This window comes from Clupea harengus, chromosome 17 (genome assembly GCF_900700415.2).
Source record: "Clupea harengus chromosome 17, Ch_v2.0.2, whole genome shotgun sequence".
Lineage (NCBI taxonomy): Eukaryota > Metazoa > Chordata > Actinopteri > Clupeiformes > Clupeidae > Clupea > Clupea harengus.
Window position 1 is genome coordinate 23,668,323 of NC_045168.1, and position 23,365 is coordinate 23,691,687.

The window sequence follows — 23,365 nt, forward strand, 5'->3', positions numbered from 1 at the left end:
CAGAACCGTAGCATCTCAGACGGACCACAGAGGACCAGACCAGATGGGAGCCGGATCGGTCCAGATTGGCCCCGGAGATGTCTGGCACCTCTGGAGACATGAAAACAGTAATTATCGCCTCTGCTAGGGTCAGGCGTGGAGGTACTTATGGCACGTGCCAAACTCCAACACGTGTGGCGAAACGGCCACAGAAGACCAAAAACACAAACTTGACGCTAAATGCATATTGAAACTCCACTTTATCTTGATTATGTGACATTAAGGTTGTTATGCTGCCATAAATGTCCTGCATCATGATGACACCGGGTTGATTGATTGTTGAGGCCTTTCAATTTCTGAAGAGTTGTGTCTTCATAGAGTCAGTCGTCTTAAAGAGTGGACTAGCTCACGCTTGAAAACGGCTTTGCCGGGACCAAATGTGGGTTAACGGCTAAATGTGTCTGTATTACAAGAGCCAGTGGTGAGGAAAAGAGCTTATTAAACTTTGCCACGAGCGAGCTCTTTTGAAGTGCCCTGCCTCATTTAACATATAAAAAAGCATGCAAGCAGCAGAGTCTTTCATTACGCCAGGGGTGACGAAGAGAAACGCACAAATGTTTTATTTGCTCGTTTCAAAATTGATATTCATAGTGTTTGGCCTGATAGCTATCAGCTAATCAGGCCGATTGTCAGCTACTGTTGAGCATCATAACATCACTTCAGTGCACAACCATGGCTCTATTTTTCACAGCCGTGCAACAATATGTGCTACTGTTATGCTGGACTGGACGTCTAAGCATTTGCACTGTCAAAAGACTTGACCTTTGATTTTAAACTCTAACATTGACTTACTGAAAATACATGTTCAAATCACCACTGTTCTGGACATTTGTCAGATGCAAGAGAAAGGCACATATGCCAAACGTATGTGGTCTGTTTGAGACCAGGCATAAACAGAGGAAGGGGAGCTGAATGTAAGAAAACAGTCCTCGGAGCGAGCGAGACCTTGACAAATGCAGCAACTCTGCTGAACATGCTGTAAGGATCTCAGGACAAAGGTCAATATACAGTACGTCACAACGCCTCCACTGTATTCTAATAATACAGATCCGTCAGAGAGTCCTTTAAACTACCTCTGTCTACCCTAAAAAAATTGCGTTTTCAGTGAAATGAAAATCTGTTTGTGATGTTAAAGTAAAACAAGAGCATCTGACATTTGTAACAAACTCTAGGGCCAAACGTGTTTGTATTAAAACCCTCAGCAAACCCAAAATTTGATTTTTTTTTTTTTTCTCATCAAGTGGAACGTGACGGTAGTATTCCATCGTTCTCAGGGAAAATATGAATGGAGCCTTTCTGGTAAAGAGCCCCATGTTTGTTTATTTATTCCCGTGACTAAACTCTTTTCTAAACATTTTGGCATTTTTTTCTTCTACGCTTGTCCACTGTAGGCTGAAATGTGGTCCATTTACGTTTATCGGCCATGGGCTTGTCACTGCTTTTTAATTATCTTGGCCCAAACATTGATTTTGGCCGACAAATGGAGCATCACAATCACACTGTGCTTCTGCTTCCATTACAGAACAGAAGGGCTCCACAAAGACCAGCCTATGAATGCTACTGCCATCCCACAGACACGTAGCTGGCAGCACATGGCACAGGCATGGCACAGAAATAAGAGCTTGTCCTGTCTTTCTCTCACTCTCTGACTCTCCCTTCCAATGTGCTTCTCTCTCCTGCTCTCTCTCTCTATCTCTATCTTTCTCTCTCTCTCTTACACACACACACACACACACACACACACACACACACACATACAGATAAGATCTCTCTATCTTACGCTATTTCCATGTATTTCTTTCTTTAACCCTTCCTCACTCTCTCTCTCTCTCTCTCTCTCTCTCTCTCTCTCTCTCTCTCTCTCTCTCACTCCTACGTATACACACTCATGGTTGATTATGGCATCACATTGCCATTCACACTCAGTTTAGACCTGAAGTGCTTCATGTCATCTCTGCCGCTGGAGCACAACACTGTCTTTATTACGCCTGTCAAGCCATGTGAGTCCCTCTCCTGTTTACACACCCGGCCGTGGAGACTGGCAGCGGAGGTGCCACTCCCCTCCAAATGAGTCCTAAGCAAGGTTGCTTTTTTCTCCTCTTTCACACTGGTGCGGAGTGAGTTTAAACATGAAGGCCACATGCAGTCAAGCCAATATCATCAGACGAGTAGAACAAGCTCAGAGGCTGTGACCGAACTAAGTCATTTTACTTCTGAACGATCGCCTTTTCACATCGGTTCTCTTTAGTGAGCTCAAACACACATGTGTGAGACGTACTTTATGAGAGAGTCTGGTAAAGACAAAAGATTCTGCACACCACTGATTAAAGACCCCGACATACACACAAAGACACAGAGAGATGCACGCACACACACACACACGCACACACACACACACACACACACACACACACACACACACACACACACACACACACACACACACACACACACACACACACACACACACACACACACACACACAAAAGCATGGAAGCATGAAAGCATGTATAGACTGCATGCACAGTGACATACATGCTTCTTAGTGACTTATACATTATCATTAAGGCAAGACCCTGTTAAAAGATTGCAGCCTCACCCAAGTCAAGCTACAGTACATGTCCTCTCATTACTACTTTAAATAACATTGCGAGCTGTATGATGAAAGTTATCTCTTCGAGAAATGTGATATGTCTTGAGATGGCCAAATTACAAACCACTTGATGATTGCGTACATCTGGACCTACCTAAAGGTCAAATTAAGCACATATTTTGGGGAACCCTTTCTTTCTCTTTTATTTTGAGGGGAGTAGCAGGGTTCTGCTGTCAAAGCAAGTCCATGTAACTAAAAGCATGTTTGAAAAAACCAAAGCCACTTTTTGGTAATTTGCTTTGCTTTATCTAAGCAACTCAAGTGTGTAAGGAGCCGATCTTCCTTGAACTTGAAGCCACAAGAGGCGCGTATATGGCATGACAGTTCTCATGTTCTTGAAGCATCTCAGATAAAAAAAAAGGGATCAAATATAAAAAGCTTTACGTATGCAATCCTAATTTTAGAAACATCCATGTATTGTTAAGCTTATTTGTGTGAACAAACCACACAGGATGAGAATATGTAAAAAACTAAAAAATATTAAAAAGAATGTATATACATTTACATTTAACCTGCCCTCATTGCGTGTAGTAAAAGGCCTCTCAGTGCAGAACAATTCAAATCTAAATCAGTTAATGATTCCAACACACCTCCAAAAGGGATGCTCTAAAAAGCACTTGGGTTCCTTATTAAGTTAAGCCCTGGGCTTCCTATGGGAGAGAATCACTCTCCCAGTGACGGCAGCGGGGTGGGCGTGAAGTGGGCGTAAGCCGACTAATTATTCTGATATCAGGTCAGCACTGGGGGCTGTTGCTGCCACCTGAGGTTTGAAAAATGTACAACTTCACTGCAAAAAAAATTAACCTTGGGTATCGTATATCTCCTTCAAGAAATTACCTTCTATTTACTTAACACTATTATTTTCCTCAGAACTAAAACTAATTGTAAATTCAATTCGACATTTCTTCTAGAAACTACACTTTCACTTTCAGTTAGACTGACAGATTTTTCCCAGTTTAGACTACCTAATCATTACGTTTAATGGCACAATGGGACACTATGATGTAGTTGATGAAAAATTTGGTTACCCTGGTTTCAGTAAGGTATAAAAATGTGATGACATCTCTCATTTAACTATAGCTTTCAAGTTAATCAGTTAATTGTAATTTATTTTTGTCCACTGACAATCTGTCGGTTGCCATTGAGGGAACACAGGTACCTAGATTGAACTGAGAAGCTGTGAAGATTTATGAAAGTCGCGACACATTTCTTTGTGTAGGTTTGACGTTAATATGATAATTTTTCCGGTGATCATTTGTGTTGTTTTTTTGTGGCTCTTAGATTCTTTATGTTATTTAAGTAATGATACCTCCTACCGTTAGGGTGAATGGTGTGTGCTATACATAGGGTGTTGTATGTTATGTATACTGTATATGCGCAAATGAAAGAGCTTGACTTGAGAGGAGGCTGCTCATAAGACTGATATATCTGAATTGATTATGGAACAACCAGATCATTGGCTGTTCCATATGACTCATACAAAATGGTTCATTTGATCTAACTTCATTGGATAGTTATTAAATCACCCATCTCTACCCCATTCACCTCCCAGAAGCACATGGTGTTGCTGCCACCAAATAAAAAAATCGATTTGTGTGGAATTCATTGTGTGTGTTAGTTATACTTGGAAAATCAAGCCAACAGTTGGCATTGATCTTCTATTTGTATATATTATTATATATTTAATAAATATTGTTGAAAAAATGGTTAAGCTAGAACAACATAATACAGTTACTTCACATATCAACAAATGTGTGTATATACGTACATTACTTGGTCAACTTAGCTCATGCAGTGAGTTAGAGTTACTTGAGCAAGTTGATGCAACTTTAAAAACCAATGCAGGCTGTTGTCTTAAGATTTTATGTTAAGACAGTGCCTCATTTGTTACAGTGTTGTGGGGTATTGTGTGAATGTGAATTGTGAAGAGTATAGCTGTTATGTGAATATACAGTATGTTCTCTCTTTTCCTTCTGTAATAAACAGACACACAGACACACAGACACACACACACACACACACACACACACACACACACACACACACACACACACACACACACAGACACCTAGACACAAATGCATACACTCACACACACACACACACACACACACACACACACACACACACACACACACACAGACACAAATACATACACACCCACACACCACATTTTCACAATCTCTTTTTAACATATTTATGTCTGTGGATGCAATCAAAAAGAGACATTAACAGTTCTTTATCACTATTCCACACAAACACACACTACCGCAGGTACATCACATGTGTATATACTGTACCTCATCTCCACACACACGCACACACACACACACACACACGCACACACACACACACACACACACACACAGACAAAGAGACAGTCCATTAGGCGTGTGGTCTGCTCTTACAGTGAAGCGGTCATTTTTTTCTCACTAGTATAAAAAACACAGACGCACATGAGACGTTTGACATAAAAGCAAACCTGCAGGCTTGGAAGAAAAGGGGGACCGTAATTGTTCATTTGATCCCTAACTATGAAATTGCGTGTGTGGGAGGAGATTCCCTTCTGTTTTTATTCTTCAAAGCCTTTGGAAGGCAACTCTGAGGGGCCAAATCCAATGAATCTGAATCTCCGAGCGAGAGAGCGCTGCTAACTCCTAACTGTGTTTACCAGACACGGCTATGAGAATCAGTTTAAACTTTATATGCATTTAATATGTCTGTCATGACCTATAGTGAAACTTCAAATCTCTTCATATGTTTGTGTGTGTGTATGAGGGCAGGAGCAATGCTTTCTACAGAGTTGCAAAGCTAACCAGTGAAACCCATGGGACCACATAAAGAGCCCAACTTGCCTATATAACCACCATACCATGGTGTATGAAAGAGATAGGTAAAGGGGCTCTGGCTTGAACGTTACACTCAACCAGTCACCCTTTTGTGGTGGTGCTGCGTTTGAACAATCCCCCTAATCCGAGCCAGGTGGAGTTGTTGAAAGGATTAATGTGCATTTTGGTTTATCTCAAATGGGAGTCTGTTTGGGGGTACTCCCTTGCCAGTGAGCTTCTGGTCCTCCTGTAGGAGTCTTGTCATAATAAACAAGTCCCAGAAAGCTCTCTTATTTTCTTATCTGCATCCACACACAGGCAAGCACTGCTCTGGCAATGCAAATGGTCCGAAACCGTGACTTTTTTTTCTCGTTTTTTAACCGAGCGCGTTTCGTCAGTGATTTACAAGCGAACTGCCTGCACTTTAAGAGGCTCGTAAAGGAAGGTGGCCCTTGTGGCCCTGGCCAGAGGATTAAAAAAGGAAGGCGGGAAAAGCTTTGCAACCGCGCCAAAGGAGGAGGAAGGGGGGGGACAGAACAAGGGAAAGAAAGAGAGAGAGAGAGAGAGAGGGAGGGAGTGGTAAACAGATGCATTGGAGGCAGATGCGGGGGCTGGAAATAGACAGGAACCGTAACCACACGGTGCCGCCGCCAAAGAGAGGTTTTGCTTGTGCATCCACGTGTGCGCGGTTGTTTGCGGATGTGTGTGGGTCCAGGGGGGTGTATGTGTGTCTCTGTATTCGTGTGCCAGTGTCTATATGTGTGTGTGTGTGTGTGTGTGTGTGTGTGTGTGTGTGTGTGTGTGTGTGTGTGTGTGTGTGTGTGCATGTGCATTTATTTAGGACTGTGGTTAGGACTGAGCACCCCTCTCCTGATTGCAATGATATCTAGGTCAAACTAGTCGTAACCACATCTCAACATCTCAACCAGGCACTTGTCATCACTCCTCTGCCGTCCCTCTCTCAGCCTTTTCATTTTCTGGTCTTCGCCAGTAATCTCTGGACTGTTTGCCAGGGGAGGGGGGGGGGGGCTTCTCCGCAAGCAACCCAGGCCATATCTGGACTATGTGTACCAGCTGCCGAGGACCACGAAAGCACGTTCACACAGCTGGTTAAATGGTCCTCTTAACATGATGACCTTTATGTGACTGGGTACTACACAATAGCACAAGTAAATCAGCCTTTATGTCCAGCAGTGTCATTGGCTGTCCAAGTGCCAACACTGAGTCCATGAGAACAGTTTAAAGATATGACAAAAGATGTGTTGTAATGTTGAAGACTGTAGTGTACTGAGCATGTGTAGAAGCTCATCCGTACTACGTCCACTGCACAGATATTTGAGGGGGAATAACACTTTTGATCAGTGTTTAATAATTGTTGATAATCTAAATCAACTTTGTGAAGGATTTTACTTAAGCGACAGCATAACATGAAAATGTTTGCAACAACTGGATCTAACATGCATTTATTGTATGTACCTTTCTGTTTGACCATTACATCTCTTGAGCAGTCGTAAAGAAACACCAGACAGCATGCAAAAGCTGAATTATATGGAAGAAAACTGCCTTCAGATGACAAAGAAATGTAATGGACAGACACAAAAATGCTTTTACAACCCTACAGCCTACAATTCAGCCCTCAGCTATTTAAGACTACGGGGAATAGAGAGTCCCTTCTCTGACCACAGGAAAAAAATGTAAGAGGGTTTGGTTTTGGCCCAAAACAAATGAGGTAACCTGCTGCCACAGTGCCGAACCTCACTCCCGCCGTGTGCTACCAGAACTAATATTGTGCTCTTGCTTCTGAGTGTGCTGGAAAATATGGATGGACATCAAATCCTTTGACTCAATAATTCACTCACTGAATATCTGTGGACATTCTTCCCCATGAGAAAAAAGGTAAAGGAAAAGGGAAATGATTGAGTCGTTTCATTATTTGTGAGTATGTTTGCAGGGCGATGTCCAAACCAACTCACTGAAGTGTTCCTAAAGCACTTGTAAACATGCTTACGATCGAACAAGAAGTTGTTTAATAAAACCTTCACGACAGCTTTAAGGCAGACGCCCCTGAGCTGGGGGCTTAAATGTGTTAAGGTTAACTCAGGCTTATAAATGAACACTAACAATCAAAGGTTTTCTTTAAGGGCAAATTACGGACTTGGTTAGTTTTAGAATGGTTTCTACATAAATCCCTCTATTTCTGTGCACAAGGATAATCTCTACCCTTGCGAAAAGTTGGGAAAAACTTAACCTGAGGCACACGCCACTCAGTGACGCTGTAAACACATTGTAAACACAGTGCATTATTTCCACCCCTTCCCCAATTCTGCCCCCTTATGCTTGTGTCGTACTTCATATTAATTTCTCTGGCAACCAGGACAGTGAATTTTGAAGAACTTCTCCGCCCCAAAGGGGTATTTAAATCATATGTGAGCAAAAAATGACAGTCGTACAGAGTAGTTAAGTGTGCTAGACAGCGACTCATCTCTGTTTGTACGAATTAAACTAATTTGCCGCCCACTTACACAGAATGGGGAAGGTGGAAAAAAAGGTTCTTCTTGTGCTCTACTAGCACAATTACATTACAACTAAGATCGTGCAAATATGTTCAGGTAGACATAGGTCTCACTGGGTCCTGACATGTTTCCACACCAAGGCAAGGCAAGAGTCCAAAAGTCCAGTGGGATCAGGATCAAACCTGCAGGGGATGTGACGGCCTCACTGTTCAAATATTGTTTACAGACTACGCCAACGCATGTCACTGTACAGATATATGAGGGGGGAATTTTAGGCTAATTCTAAATAAGCTTAACCAGAAGGGGACCCACACACCTCTCTCCCACGCCCTGTTAATACAGACCAACACCAAGAAGAACGTGCCTTTGTCAGAAAGTCTATAGCAGGGTGTCGCAAGCACTTACTCTTCTTATACGGCTTGGAACATGGAGAAGTGGTGGACAAACTGTCTGCCAGTAATGTCAAATGGAGCATTGCCTGCTGTGCTGGCGGCCAAGTGAATACAGGTCTTATTCAAAGTCTTGCGCAAGTGAGGAGACTTCTTATGGTTCAAAAAGTACTAAAATAGAGATGTTGTGCCGTGTGTATTTACACAAACACACGGCAATCGCACACAGCCATAACGTCTCCAAACGCAAATACTACGCCGTTCCAAGCAAGTACACACAGTTGAGCACACATCCATGCATGCTCACGCACAGTCACCCTTGAATGAGCTACTTCCATTACACACACACACACACACACACACACACACAGCACCAAACAACAGGGTTGAGGCGGGGTGGACGGGTTTGTGTCAGGACAGAGAAGAGAGCAGTCCGGGCTAGAACATTAACGAGCTCTAAGCTCGGCTCAAACACCAAGTCTCCCATCATTCCACTGTTGTGTCAGAACCGTCATGGCAGGACACAACAGGACACGACAGAACACAACATGGAATTATATGATACGACGTATCATATCGTGTTATACTCTTGGACATATCTTGTATTAACTATGTAATTGACAGTTGCTAAATGTCTGAGGACAGCTGTCATGGCAACTTGCCGTCTGATTCAGTCTCTTTTTGTTTGACAGGATGTGATGTGGATGATGTGACAGGATGTGATCATTATACATGTGCACCTCTGGCTGTTAACGGTGCTTTAGCAGACCAAGCTTTTAACTAGTTACTGACGTGCCTCTGCCTTCTTGTGCTATCACAAAATGGGATGGATTCTAACATATTCTATTGGGGGGAAAACATGCTGCCTGTACTGACATTGGTACTTTTTACTAATTAGGGAAAAGTTCTGAAAGTTAAATGTACACCTTCATTAAGAAGAAAGCCATAGACATGTAGCCCGAGGGATCAGTTGCAAGAATTCCAGTCTGGGATCTAATGCCTTTTCCAAAAATTACATTCAGGAAGAGAAAAAATCGTCCTGACTTTTTCCATGTAAACACAGTCATTGGTTTGACTCGCTAATCCTCTAAACAGAGTTTAATTCAACGCTAATGTAAACTCTGCGCAAAGGAGTTCTGTCTTGGACTGCTGTTAATAATTAGGCAGTGCAATGTTCCCTGAAACCTTATCAAACACTCGCTATTTATTGTTCTTGTGGTATCTGAACAGGACCGCGAGGAGAAGTCAGGGTTTCCACAGAGACGATTTGGCCTCATCATGTGGTTGGTGGTTGGGCCGTCCTGGTAGCAGGGGCAGGAAAACATACCTAGAGCGGCCGGTAAGGTGCAGAACCCATTGGATCCACACCAGTCCAGGACTAAGACCAGATATGTTTCTGAGTCCACTGGTCAAGTCAGCATTCCACACAGGTTCAGTAGATGCTGTATCAGTCCTGTTCGAGTTGTAACTGGAAACCATCTGATAAAAGGTGTCTTGAAGTGTTGGTGCTAATTTAAGTAATAAGGGCAATGAATAAGTGTGTCCACTACTCATTAAGAATGATAAAATCATGACAGACTGCAGTTGAAATGATGATAGAATATGAATATTTGCATAACTGTACTTCTACAAACATTACTGTCAGAATAGGCCAACAACAATAACATTATCCTCTGTTTGAACATAATAACAGCACAGCATGTAAATGCGACAGCCTATGGCTTTAAAGACTGTTCACAGAGGCCCCCTCAGTTAGCTGCCACCGGCGCGGGGCCTCGCTGTTGTTTAATTGAGTCCACTTTACAAGGGGTCGAACAGCGCGTCTGCTTTGTCTCAAGAGTGCGTCGGCGGTAGCAGTCGCCATATGTTTCCCATTTGCGAACCGGTGTGTGAACACGAGCTCGGCAAAACCCGTATTATTACAGCAGAACGGAGTCAGCACCCCCCAACAGGGGGATGTGCGTTCCAAAGGCTCTTCCCTCAGAGGGCCTCTTTGGTGCTAATGACAGGAAAAGTGCCAAATTGCTCAGGTGCCTGTCAGATTGCGCCGAAGTGTCACCGTGACGCATGTACCAGAATGGAACACGTGAAGCCAAAACCTGAATCCTCACAGCAGAAGTTGGGAATGACAGTGAAAAGCTGCATTCCAGGCCACGGCTATCCCTCGTGTTTTCTTGTTTTTGTGTGTCAGTAGTAAAAGTACTGCTGTTAGCTCTTAGCATCCTTTGCAGATTAATAATTAATCATTTCATTATCTTATTTTCATACACCTACACATGTATATACAATGGACTGTTGTATGTGGCTTTCACACCATCAGAGTGGACAAATGGAAGAGGTTAATTCTCAACTGGGGAAGGATGACATTTGCTTTTGATTATGGTTGGGACTTATAGCATAAGCAAAAAAGCCAACACAGCTTGCTTGATTAAACTCATGTCCCATTTTTGTCCTGATATCACGACAAGCTGAGAGAGTTATTGAGAGTGTTATTGTGTTATTGGTTATATCCGCACTGTGACAAAATGAGAAATGAAAAGCAAACCATGTTGACCAATCACAGACTGCTTCATTGAACCCTGCACATTACAGTAGCAAGCCATTTTCCTCTTGTCTTGTTTTGTATTTTAACTGTAGCAATTTGTGAAGTGAAAAGAAAATGGACTCACCTTTGGTCCCAGTGAGCCGTCCAGCCCATCACTTCCAGGAAGCCCTTGTTCCCCCTGCGTAAAAAGACAAAGAAAAGACTAAAAAACAGAGTAAAACAGAACCTAAAATCGATCCCTCACCCGAGTGCCAACCCAAACATAATTACAGTGATTAGCTTCTACCCCCCGATTCCAAATCCAACAGAGGGCAAAAGGTAATGGATTAGGGCTGAACGATTAATTGCATTTGCGATTTAATCGCGATATGATAGAACGCGATTTTCTAACCGCAACGTTCGCGATTAAAAAACGTGGTCTAAAAAAAAAAAAAAAAATAATAATTTTTTTTTTTTTTTTTTTTTTTTTTTTTTTAAGATGGTACATTTTGCACACAGTGTTTAAAAAGTGCATGCCTAGTGTTTATACTTAAAATGACTTTTTTTAAATTACTTAAATGCACAGTGGAAAAGCCACCGATTTGTTGTTCTTGTTTCTGTAATGAGCAGTTAAATAAAAATGTAAAATGTGGGAAAGAATATTTTACACTAAATGTATCTAATATTGTGTTGGTCATATTTAAATCATTCATTACGTTTTGTTGGGAAAAAAAGAGGATAAAAAAAATCGCATATTAAATCGCAATCGCAATATTTTGGTAAAAAAATCGCAATTAGATTATTTTCCCAAATCGTTCAGCCCTATAATGGATGGTAGAATGGAGGAAACAGACCCCGTTTCCACTACATGCCTTCTGCTTGGAGTATTTCACTATTCCTGGAGAGTGCTGGTGTAGCATACTCCCTGCTGTACTTCCAAGGGTTTATCAACATGATTGACATGCACACATGACATCGGACAGACAAGGAAGACATATGCTATGTGCATGTACTGAAGTACCAACTGGAGTAAATACTGGAATATTGAGTATCATTGGTAGTGTTCACAACATTTCTTATGAAAATGGAAAAGATGTCCTAGAGGTATCTTACGATGCACAAACAAACTATCAAAGGTTCTTCAAAGCTTAATTATGATTAAGCTGAGACCTGAAAGTGTTCCCAAAAATATGAAGAACCCCTCATAACAGGATTCTAAATATAACTCACTGCAAGACCAAATAACCTACAGTTTAGAATTGTATTACTGTTACAATTCTAACATTTATCCGAGTCAAACTGTAATCTATGCTCTGCTTCAGTATGTATCCATGGAAACATACCATTGGTCCTGTCTCTCCCGTGGGTCCCTTTTCTCCCCTTCCACCCGGCAATCCCTAAAGTATAAAAGGCTCATTACAACGTATTTACAACAATATTTCAGGAATACAGAAAAGGATCATTGCAACGTTTCTCAATACAAGTTTAGATGTTAAAGTAACACTGTGGAGTTTCTGGAGCCGCCAGGTAGGGGGCTACTTTCTGCTGGACTATTCAGTAACTTATTTGCTGTCTTGCTTTGTCTTGTGTTGCACTTGCTTGATGTTTGACTGTGTTAGAAAAGATGTTGACTCGCTAGTTTGACATAAACAAAGTAAGCAAATTTCAACAAGTTTAGCCGCTAGCAAGACATCTCGTTAGCGATGTTAGCAAGCTTGTTATAACACGCTTGGACATTGATGCTAGTAATAAGTGCTCTTGCGTCGGCTTCTTTGTAATGTTATTGTGATAGCTAAGTTGGCTAGCTTGCCAACAACTTTCCTTAACACAGTCAAACATCAAGCAAGACAAAGCAAGACAGCAAATAAGTTACTGAATAGTCCAGCAGAAAGTAGCCCCCTACCTGGTGGCTCCAGAAACTCCATAGTGTTACTTTAACATGAATATTAACATTGTGAAAATATAATTACCCTTTTTCCTGGCATCCCAATGGTCCCTATGTTTGATCGTGACATACTTGGACCCTGGAATTAGAAAAAGACAACATTGTTAAACACAAGGGTGTCTGAACTCTGAGTATTTTTGGCTCGGGCCACTGTAGTGTTTATCCTTAGTCTTTCTCCACCCTTCAGCCTCTGAGGTTTTGATAAGCACCAAGCTAAAATAAATCCATCTGCCTCCCATGTGTTTTCAAAATAGAGCTCACCTCCACCAGCGAGGCATTGTGTCGTTTCCATTGCCCTGCGCCATTCTGTTTGAAATACCTCGTCAGAGCCCTACATTACAGCATAGACAGCCACACAGAGGGCCTTTGTCATGCCCCAGACAGGCCAGCGGTGAACTGTCAAAGGAAAGCCTGAAAGGGGATGGTGGAGGGGTAGCGGTGACGGTTGGTTCTGGTTCGGTTCTTACCTTCGGTCCCGGTGGTCCCGGCATTCCTGGAAGGCCTTGTTCCCCTCGGTCTCCCTGAAAAGTGACGAGAGATACGGTGTTGTTGGGATTGGGAACAAGACGCATACTTGAACACATCTGAATATAATGGGATTCCCCAATGTCTGCGGCATCATAAAAACTGCACTGCTATTCTATACTAAGCAGTGTATTAGCGATGCCAGCTTCCCAAAGCACAGAACTTACTTTAAGTCCTATGATCCCCGGGTCTCCTGTCTGGCCGGCTGCTCCTGCTTCACCCTACAGAGTGGAACCGACAGAGCTCAATGATGGACATTTACATATTTATAATGAATCACTCAGGGGCCATTCCTATGCCCAGTTAAATTAATGGCAGTGAAAGGGGACAGTGAACACACCCACCCCCCGCCCCCTTCCCTTGTACCAACCAAACTACCAAACTACCAAACTACCAAACTAAATGCTAAGATCACACTCTGCCATCTTCCATCTTTAAAAGATCCGCTAGTGGTGGATAACGGAGGAGCTCACCTTCTCCCCGGGCACACCTGTCTCTCCTGGCTCTCCCAGTGGACCTGGCCGCCCCTGCGAACAGGAGAAAATCAGGTGTGAATGGAGGGGATCATAAGAGCTGCATATTTCATGTCCTCTTTAGCTGTCAGAGTTGTCAGAGTTGTCAGAGTTGACCTGCATCATAACGGCAACAACGCTGGTAGTAACTCATAATGGTTATTATGTATGAATTATTGTTGTGAACTCACATGCTTGCCATCGGGACCTGGAGGGCCTTCTCTGCCTTGCTCTCCACGGAAGCCCTGCAGTAAAGACAGCAGTGGGAATCAGAGCTGTGTATACATGGAGGATTTATTTATGTTTGAGAGTCACACTGTGCACTGAATTAAAGGACCATGGTGCATATCTCATTGTTTATGCAAAAATATGTGTGTGTGTGTGTGCGCGCGCGCGTGCGTGCGTGCGTGCGTGCGTGCGTGCGTGCGTGCGTGTGTGTGCCTGTGTGTGTGTGTGTGTGTGTGTGTGTGTGTGGTGTGTGTGCGTGCGTGCGCGTGCGTGTGTGTGTGCGTGCGTGCGTGTGTGTGTGTAAGTACCCTTGGTCCAGAAGGTCCTGGTGGTCCTGGGCTACCTTTGACGCAATCACACTCCTCTTCTGTGGGCTCTTCCACTGCAGGTTCACGATCCAGTGGACACTGCAATGGCAATGACCAACATCAGTGAGTCCTAAGGTTAACCATTTTTTATTTTTATATATTTCAAAAGAGTGCCAATGCTGCACAATGTGTTTGGTATATTGATGAAATTTGATAAAATACGTCTACCTGTCCAAGGTGATTTCTCTTATCAATGCTTTACATGCAAACTATATCAGTAGAAATTACATACTGGTGTACTTACCCTCTCATCATCCTGTTTCAGACAAAGAAACAGAAGTTACTGTTAGAGCGTACATTCATCACACATCATATTGTGTGAGTACTGTTAGCTTTAGCTTAGCATAATCAACAGCATGCTTGCTTTGTGTCTATGATGCATTATCACAGAATGTGTGTTTTACCACAGAGTAGATCTCACATGCTGTCTCCCGTTCACTTTGATGTGGGTCACAGTACAGTCTGAGTTTCTGTATTTGTACCTGCATTCATAAAAGAAAGAAAGAAAGAAAGAAAGAAATATTCACACAAAATGTGTTTGTTTGAAAAATAAAAAAGGCAGTAAATGCTCAGGATGGAGAGGCTGTTCTCTATAAACAGTACTGCAAAACTGCACAGCAGGTGCCTACCACAAAATAGCATGCTTCAAAAACAGCACTTGCTCATCATTGCACCCCTGTGTTCAGACCCAGTCACCCAGCTGAACAAGACCTGTGTTAATACATCAGTGTGTGACTTACAGGAACAGTAGCCTCTGAACTGAGTTTCTTGGCGATCTGCGTCTTGCCATTGATGTAGATGGGCACCACGGGCTCCAGGCTCTCGTCCTGGATCTGGACGTCGTCAAGGAAACAGGTGACATGCTTGGGCCTGACCAGCACCTTCAGCTGGTGCCAGCCGCCGTCAAAGAGCCTCTGTAATGAGAGGGTCGCATCGACCAATCAGATCACGTGCACACCACACACATTTTCACCGTCCAGCATCATCTCATGTTGACAGCATGTTGACATGTTAATGATGGATCTTATGTATCTGAATGTGTGTGTGTTTGTGTGTGTGTGAGAGAGACAGAGACAGAGAGAGAGAGAGAGAGAGAGAGAGAGAGAGAGAGAGAGAGAGTGTAACTGTCACTTTAAGTTCTAGTAATTAGTCTTATGCACTATGTAGACCCAGCATACATTCACTGCATGCATTCACTGGAATTCAGTGGTGATCTTACAACAGATTTATTTGAATCTGAAATAACTGGGATGAGAGCCCAGAGGAAAAGAATTAGAGAGCCTGGAAAGGAGAACGCTGTTGCCATGTTATTATATGTCCTGAAACGGACTCTTTTCCCCCATAGAATTCATTTTTCCTGTATAGACTGCATTTTTTTTTTTTGTCCTCAATGACAATAAGCACTGTGTGTGACTAGCGCTTTGATCCCATAATGTCAGCCCAAAACATTTAATTACATCTCGATCAAATCAGTCTGTGGGGATGGTTTTAGGCACCCCAGCTCCTAAATACATAGCCCAGGATGCTACTTATGAAAGGGCAGCCATGCCACAAGTTAGGTCCAACCATCTTCCTGTTCCAGTCACTGCCAAGCTTCTCCGAAACAGTGCTTTTCTTTTCTGAGGTGCAGCAACAGCGAAAAAAAAGAGGAAGACGGAAAAATTCTGCTTTCCCCCGTGGCCCCTGGCCCTCAGCTTTAGAGAGGATTACGCAGAGAGCATGCACACACACACACACACACAGCGTGAACACTCACACACACACAGGTCATCAGAATTTTTAGTTAAAGAGGCACTTTGAGCTTGGGGATGTGGGAGGGAGGATGCATCCTCCTGTCTCTCCGCGCTAAATAACATCGGGTTGCATCCATCAAATCATGAATGGAGGGATGAATGTTCATGGAAAAATAGAGAAAAAAAAAGAAAGCAAAAGAAAAACAAGGCGGGTCAGAGTGGATGCTACTGCTACCGTGGAAACAGTGAGAGCAGCGCCAGGACTGACATTCCTTGCCTGGCAGTGGGTTTCCACTGCTCCCTGAGCAGAGAGAAGAAAACATTCTCTTGGGACAGGCTTGTTCATACGCCGCTACCCATAATGCTTACATCAGAGCGTGTGTGTGCTCCAGAGAGCTTAGATGATTGCAGCCCTACCACCAGCAACCATGAAGGATGTATGGAGATAAAGCACTGACCCAAAATAAAAAAGAAAGTGTTGGGTGCCTAGTCTATTCTAAGTTGTTTTGGATAAAAGTATCTTTTGGATAAGGTGTTTTGGATAAAAGTAGGTTTAAGACTCTATCATTTTAGACTTACACTTGTGGTGAGATGTTATTACACTGCCTGCCTACAAATGAACTGTCTGCCCTTCAACTGTGTGTGCATAATAATTGCTTGGTCACTCCTTAGTAACTCCATTTTTATGGTCTAATATTGTCTGCCATTACAACAGATTTTTAACAATCGCGTAATTCTCAAGTCTCAATGAAAACATGCCCTAGAAGCACCTTAAGTTTTTACTTCAGGCTATTTTTCTAACCCACCCCCAAAAATGTAAACAAATATAAAAAATGCCCAGGGTAGAGAAACAACAGGAATATTATATATAAGTATTTAGGGAAACTCTTCCTTCTTATCATTCCAGTGGAGATACAACATTTTGTTGGAGGCAACAAATAGAATTATAGACTGTACTCTCTGTGCCGGTCATATATAATCAATTCCTCATATTGTCAACCACACAAACATGGCTGATATTCAGTGGCTAATTGTATTAGCGGCTGTTTTTTGGACACTTGTTTATTATGTGTTTATTAGAGACGCTGCTGTTAATTAGGCCTTGTATAGGGTGTGAGGCAATACAATTGGTTACAAGACTCTATTATTGTCCAGTAAACACTTGGTCACAAGTGCTACAAATGCGCTGTAATGCCACATGATACTTTAGAAACGACACCCTTAAACCACAGAGCAGAGAAATCGGCACCAGTAAGGCGCTTAGGTCTACACTTTAAAGTTACTTCTCTGCTAAGAACATGGCAACCCCAAAAGCCCCGGAAAGCAGTAGAGTTTTTTACCAACCTCAACCCCCTGAGCGTTGAAGGTGATCTTCTGTTCGCCGTTGGTGAGCTTGGTGGTGGTGAAGGTAACTGATTTGTCGGCACCGTTTAGAGTCACCGCCGCCTGTGTGGCTTTGTCTTTGGACAGCACTCTCCACAGGTCAAACTTCTCCTTGCGCAGGGATGCCCGCAGACGAACGGTCGCCACGAACACGTAGGAGGGGGGCAGACCCTCTGGAAAGATCTCCCTTAATGACACAAATGTCAGAGTCAATCAAACATGACACACCTGTTTTGGACTGTTGTCCTATAGTCAGCTATAGCATTCTGATTTCCTCTGCAATACTACAGCAACTCCCTTAACAAAAAATGTAAAATAGTAATGAATATTCAAAGTAATTTGTAAATTAACGGACTTCTCATCACTATTCTTAATTGCTGAAGTTAAAGTCTCTGTCGTGACTTAAATAGCAACATGTCAATATTCAATTTTGAAGTTCCCAAAATCACAGAAATGGTCTTGATCCAGTTCTTCAGGCCTGCTGGACTAATGTGGTCTCTCTATTGCAGCCCCACCTGGTGTTCTCCGTGATGTCAACTCCATTCTCCAGATGGTAGGCGGCTTCAGATGCGAGGGAGCCCGCAATCTTCTTGGCCTTCAGATGGATTTTCATCCCCACCAACAGCTCAAAGCCCTTTTCATCGCGAGAGGCCACGGGGATACGTGTTGGGCACACCGATTCTGTGTTGAGACAAAAAACATACAGTACATATATCAAAGACCAGACATAGACAGATATTAAACAGTTCCCCAACCCTAACATATATGGCGCATATGATTTTAGATGGACGAAATAACTGCTGTTCGTATGGATACGACTCATCTAATTTCTTTGTGTTTAAAACATTGCAGTCCGTCAAAACACCAGCTGGGTCTCCTGTGTCACCCTACACAGGGAACTTCGCTGCTTCGACCACATGGGTCCCTTTATGACTTTTCTATCAAGCAAGTTTTTCTATTACGTTTTGGCTAAACACACAACACTTCCCCTCACGCATTCAGCCGCGCTGCGGCTAGCCGTAAGCACACATGTGTTTCCCCTCAGTAACTCTGCGACTCCCTGCACCACCCAGCCATGGCCTCATGCCGGGGGGTTGGCAGTGATACGGTGTGGCTTTCCCTTTCAAAGGGCGTGAACGGAGCAGAGTCGAGCATCGGCCTCCAGGCTTGGCCTCCACTTCTTTTTTTTTTTTTTTTTTTTAAAGGGAGGTTTTTTAAAGAGAGAGCACCAGCACAGGACCCACCTCTGGGCTTGCGTGACAGATCCGGAGTTATTAGGTTGTTAATGCCAGGCCAGTGCCACTGGAAATGAGAAGTGTTATGTTTATGTGCTGAGTTTACTTTACAACTAGAGTTAAACGACACTCATTTATATCAAGCTGGAATAAACTGCACTCGGTCACGCTATCAGCTTAATGAAACTTTCAGCTCTGTAGATTCACTTACTGTACACTGTATGGACGCTCGCTACAGAGTTCAGCACTGTTTTGTGCCTGTATCAGTCCAAATTTTAAACAGCAGCCTAAAATAAGGTTACAGAAGCTGTACTGCAGGACAAAAGCACAAACTGATTGATTCCTCAGGTTGAAGGCTTATTGTGTGTACTCTGTATTGTCTGTGCTGGTGCTATGTGCCCATATGTGTTGATAGGTCTAGCTTTGTAGGGTATACACACATCTGTGTGTGTGTGTGTGTGTGTGTGTGTGTGTGTGTTTGTGTGTATGTGTGCAAGAGAGAGAGAGAGTGTGTGTGTGTGTGTGAGAGAGAGAGAGAGAAAGAGAGAGAGAGAGAGTCTGTGTTTGTGTGCACGTAAGGAAGGAGCAGGGAATAAATGCTGTATCCAAGTTAGGTGATGCACACACTTACTACATTCTGTACACATACGCACACACACACACACACACAAACACATCCTAAAAATGCATACAAACAAAGATGCACATATACACATAGACCTCTCTCCATCGTCCCTGACCTTCACAAAGCTTCTGCTCCATTGAGTCTCGAATGCGGTCGATGGTTGTGTAGTCCTCTGCGTGGAGCACGTAGTCATTCGGCGGCTTGTTGGCGATGGCCACCAGCTCGGACGTGGTGATCTCGTCGCCCACCCCGACGGAAAAGAGGATTACGTTCTGCGCCCGTGCCTCCACACTAGCATCCACCACGTCATCCTGTGACTTGCCGTCGGTCACCACCACGGCGATGCGGTTCTTGACGGCCTCGGAGCGCAGCGAGCTGGGGAAGACGTGCTCGATGGTAAACTTGATGGCACGGCCCGTCTGCGTGTTGCCGCCCAGGTAACTGATGTCCTGGATGGCGGCAACGAGCGCGGCAGTGCTCTGGTGGCGGCCCAGCGGGATCTCCAGCCGCGGCGTGTCGCTGTACTGCACCACCGCCACCTGCGTGTAGAGCGGGCCAACGTCGAAGCCGCTGGTGATGTTCACCAGCCAGCGCTTGGCCGTCTCGAAGTCTGTGCTTCCCACGCTCCAGGAGCCATCGAGGATGTACACCAGGTCATTCACTGCTGTACTACAGCCTGAAATACCAGCAAAAAAAAATACAACAACTTGATTTCAACTCCTAATTAACTGTTGTAATATCAGACCACACCAGTTTGGACAATCACAGATATTACTTTTTTTTAATAAGAGCATTCAGGTCCAGAACCATTTCCCAGTATCATGCTTCTACTGTATTGTTGTTTTACAAAATCTCTGTGTCAAAATATCTCAGTGCTAGAAAGTGATCCAGTATAAAATGACTGCCATACAGCCACTATATAAGCCAAGATGAGGTTGATTAAAAGACCAAGGCTCCATTATACTTATACTGGATCTCTGACAACTACACACTTACAGGAACAAACTGCACGTATTTTGTTGCAACAGAACATACAAATTGAAGTAATCACCTGCTCTAATGTCCTCCTCCTCTATCGCTCGCAGACATGCCAAGGACAGCAGAGTGGTCAGTACCCTCAGTGTCCACAGCATCATTGCAAGTGTTGTCAGAGGTTGCAATCTAGCGAAGAAATAAAACCACAAATTATTGTAGGGCTCACTTTTGTAACACCTTTATTCGTCAAATTGCTTTTACGGCAACGTACATGGAACAGCTTAGACTGTTTGTCACTAGACGGTATTGCTACAGTGATGGAATATTTTGGTTATGGCCATCCAGGCAGAGGTGAGGTGAAAACAGGTGGAGTGTCAGTATGTGGCCGTGAGCCAGAGGAACATTCAGTTGAGGGATTATGCCAACTCTCTGTCGTTTGTAAACCCCAACCACGTAACATTTTCCAGGTTAAATCATGCGAAATGTCAGCCGGACCTTGGAGCACCGGAGCGGACGTTCACAACATATCAAATGGATTTAATTTGACTGTTGACGCATCGATTGCCACGGTCCCCACAAAGGTCTCATTCTGTGACCGGTGGTGGTGTAACCGACTCATCACACACGGATGCCAAGTGAATCACTTCTCAAACAATTCTGCCTGGACTGTCTGATGTGTTACTTTGTTTCAGGAGACATGTGCGTCAGTGCTGAATATAATATACATAAAACGACATGAATAAAATTGCATGTGAAAGAATATTGCTTCCGTCTCCCTTGAAGGAGGGGAAAAAGGAGGTTCTTCTAGTTTGCAAGACCCAGCAATCCACTTTTATTCCACCTTGTAAAAAGTGTTCTTGGTAAGAGGGACGTTTTGCGTCGTACCATAACACCGTGTGGTCTTGTTTTTTTGCCACGCTTCAGTGGAATCTACGAGCTTTCATGTAGCCAAACAACATCGCCTTACCAACCACGGGGCTGCAGCCAAGGAAAATAACAATGTAAGCAGAAAGCTGGAGGGCACAACACAAAAATAAACATGGAATGTTGCTGCGTGTTGGCCAACAATATGAGCAGGACATCACAGACACATGTCCCTTTGTGCATTTGTGTGTGTGTGTGTGTGTGTGTGTGTGTGTGCACATTTGTGCTTGTGTGTGAGTGTGTGTGTGTGTGTGCATTTGTGTGTGTGTGTGTGCATTTGTGCTTGTGTGTGTGCATTTGTTTGTGTGTGTGTGTGTGCATTTGTGCTTGTGTGTGTGCATTTGTGTGTGTGCGTGTGTACATAAACCTGTGTACATGTGTATATATTCTGTGTCTACTTTCTGTCCATGTTCTAATATATAATTTACAAACTGATGCCAGTGGATTCTGAACCCATGATTTTCACATCTGCTTATGAAAAGTCTAGAGTACATTTTGTATTGATTGATTTTGTTCGCTTATTCTAACAGTGTTGTACAATGGGGCTCTGTATTGATACATCACACATTCTCCATCCTGCCAACTCCAACCCCCCTCCCTACCTCAAAAAAGCAAAAAAAAAATACAACACTGAAAATCGCATATTTTGGCATTCTTGCATATTTTTTTATGTGTGTCACAGTAAAGTGAAACAAGCTTGATTCTGCACAGGCCTTAGTAATAGCATCTTCACCATAGGTCATACTGGTAAGCATGGATGACATGTCAGTGTACTACAGCCATCTATCACCTTGTGAGAAGCAAATCTCGTAAAGTGAAGTAGTAAAAGGCTACAGGCTGTTAACTACCGGCCCCTGTAGAGGTCATAAGGCAATCCCTAGGACGTGAGAACTCCATGATCACTTGTTGACAGGGTTCTTGGGGACACAGCACCCTTAACATAACTATCCAGTGACTGTATTTGAACAGCAAACACCATGTGAGAAATGGAAAACATTCCAACTGAAATTCTGACCTGAGGAAATAGTGAACAGATAGTTAGAACACATGCGTTGCAGAATTGTGTAACCTTGCCTCTGATTCATCACAGGCAAATTATATTTAATCTTCACTGTTTGTTAAAGTACCATAAGTTTATCACATTGACACTTCTTACAGATACAGTTTATACTGACATACAGTGTAAGAAACTAGTGAGAATACGTTTTGTGTCCACTTCTGACAAATATTTCTTGTGTTTCAAGATTAGATACTGTTGTTATATCTCAGAGATTTTACATCAAAGACACATTATTGCCAGGAAATACAGACAATTGCCAAACCACATATGACGTAGGGTTGGTGAAATCATCGATACCCCCATACAATCCAAATATCTGTGGCTCCCGGTTCTGTGCCATTTGGGAACATACATATCACAGCTCAATCGAACCCAGCCCAGATCCTCAGAGTTCTCATCTAACCTACATATACCTCCATGCTGTTGACTCAAAGGGAAGTGTTTGCTTGTCTTACATGTGCGCGTGGTGGGATTTCCTGGCCAGGTTGAAGCCCGCTAATGAGTTCCTCCATTGGGAGTGTGGTTGGTGGTTTGGTTCGCTGTGGGGAGCCAGGCACCCTCTAGAACATTTCTCACCAGATGTTGTGTGGTATAATAGTGCCTTTCATGTTCTTAAGGGATTTTGCTTTTCTTTTCTATTTTTTTTGCAATCCATCCAAATCCATGTCTAACTGCAAAGATTTATAGTTATCTTTTCTCAAAATGAATGATTAATGTATAAAGTAAGTCTTATTATATATTATACAGGCTATCCAGACAGATTAATCTTTCGCTAAATGTAAACAGTGAGGACAAAAATATTCCCATTTACACAGTGAAAAATGCACTGGCCATTATGTGCTTTTGTTTGGTCACCTATCCAAGACGACACCAAAATAGACGTGGGCCTAGGGCTTTCAAAAACTG

At 43.2% G+C, this 23,365-nt stretch overlaps 1 protein-coding gene across 1 annotated transcript in view; it reads right to left on the minus strand.

The window, feature by feature from the left end:
• Window positions 1-23,365, minus strand: part of LOC105905188 (collagen alpha-1(XXI) chain-like) — a 33,581-nt gene that overhangs the window by 7,677 nt on the left and 2,539 nt on the right. Inside the window, exons 2-16 of the mRNA XM_031583712.2 lie at window positions 20,552-20,661; window positions 19,616-20,176; window positions 18,156-18,321; window positions 17,602-17,827; window positions 15,265-15,438; window positions 14,929-15,006; window positions 14,769-14,780; window positions 14,465-14,563; window positions 14,120-14,173; window positions 13,890-13,943; window positions 13,584-13,637; window positions 13,359-13,412; window positions 12,917-12,970; window positions 12,290-12,343; window positions 11,092-11,145 (exon numbers count right to left, since the gene is read on the minus strand). Of these exons, the coding sequence (XP_031439572.2) occupies window positions 11,092-11,145; window positions 12,290-12,343; window positions 12,917-12,970; window positions 13,359-13,412; window positions 13,584-13,637; window positions 13,890-13,943; window positions 14,120-14,173; window positions 14,465-14,563; window positions 14,769-14,780; window positions 14,929-15,006; window positions 15,265-15,438; window positions 17,602-17,827; window positions 18,156-18,321; window positions 19,616-20,176; window positions 20,552-20,636 (1,779 nt within the window). The 5' untranslated portion in view covers window positions 20,637-20,661. The remainder of the gene's footprint in view (window positions 1-11,091; window positions 11,146-12,289; window positions 12,344-12,916; window positions 12,971-13,358; window positions 13,413-13,583; window positions 13,638-13,889; window positions 13,944-14,119; window positions 14,174-14,464; window positions 14,564-14,768; window positions 14,781-14,928; window positions 15,007-15,264; window positions 15,439-17,601; window positions 17,828-18,155; window positions 18,322-19,615; window positions 20,177-20,551; window positions 20,662-23,365) is intronic.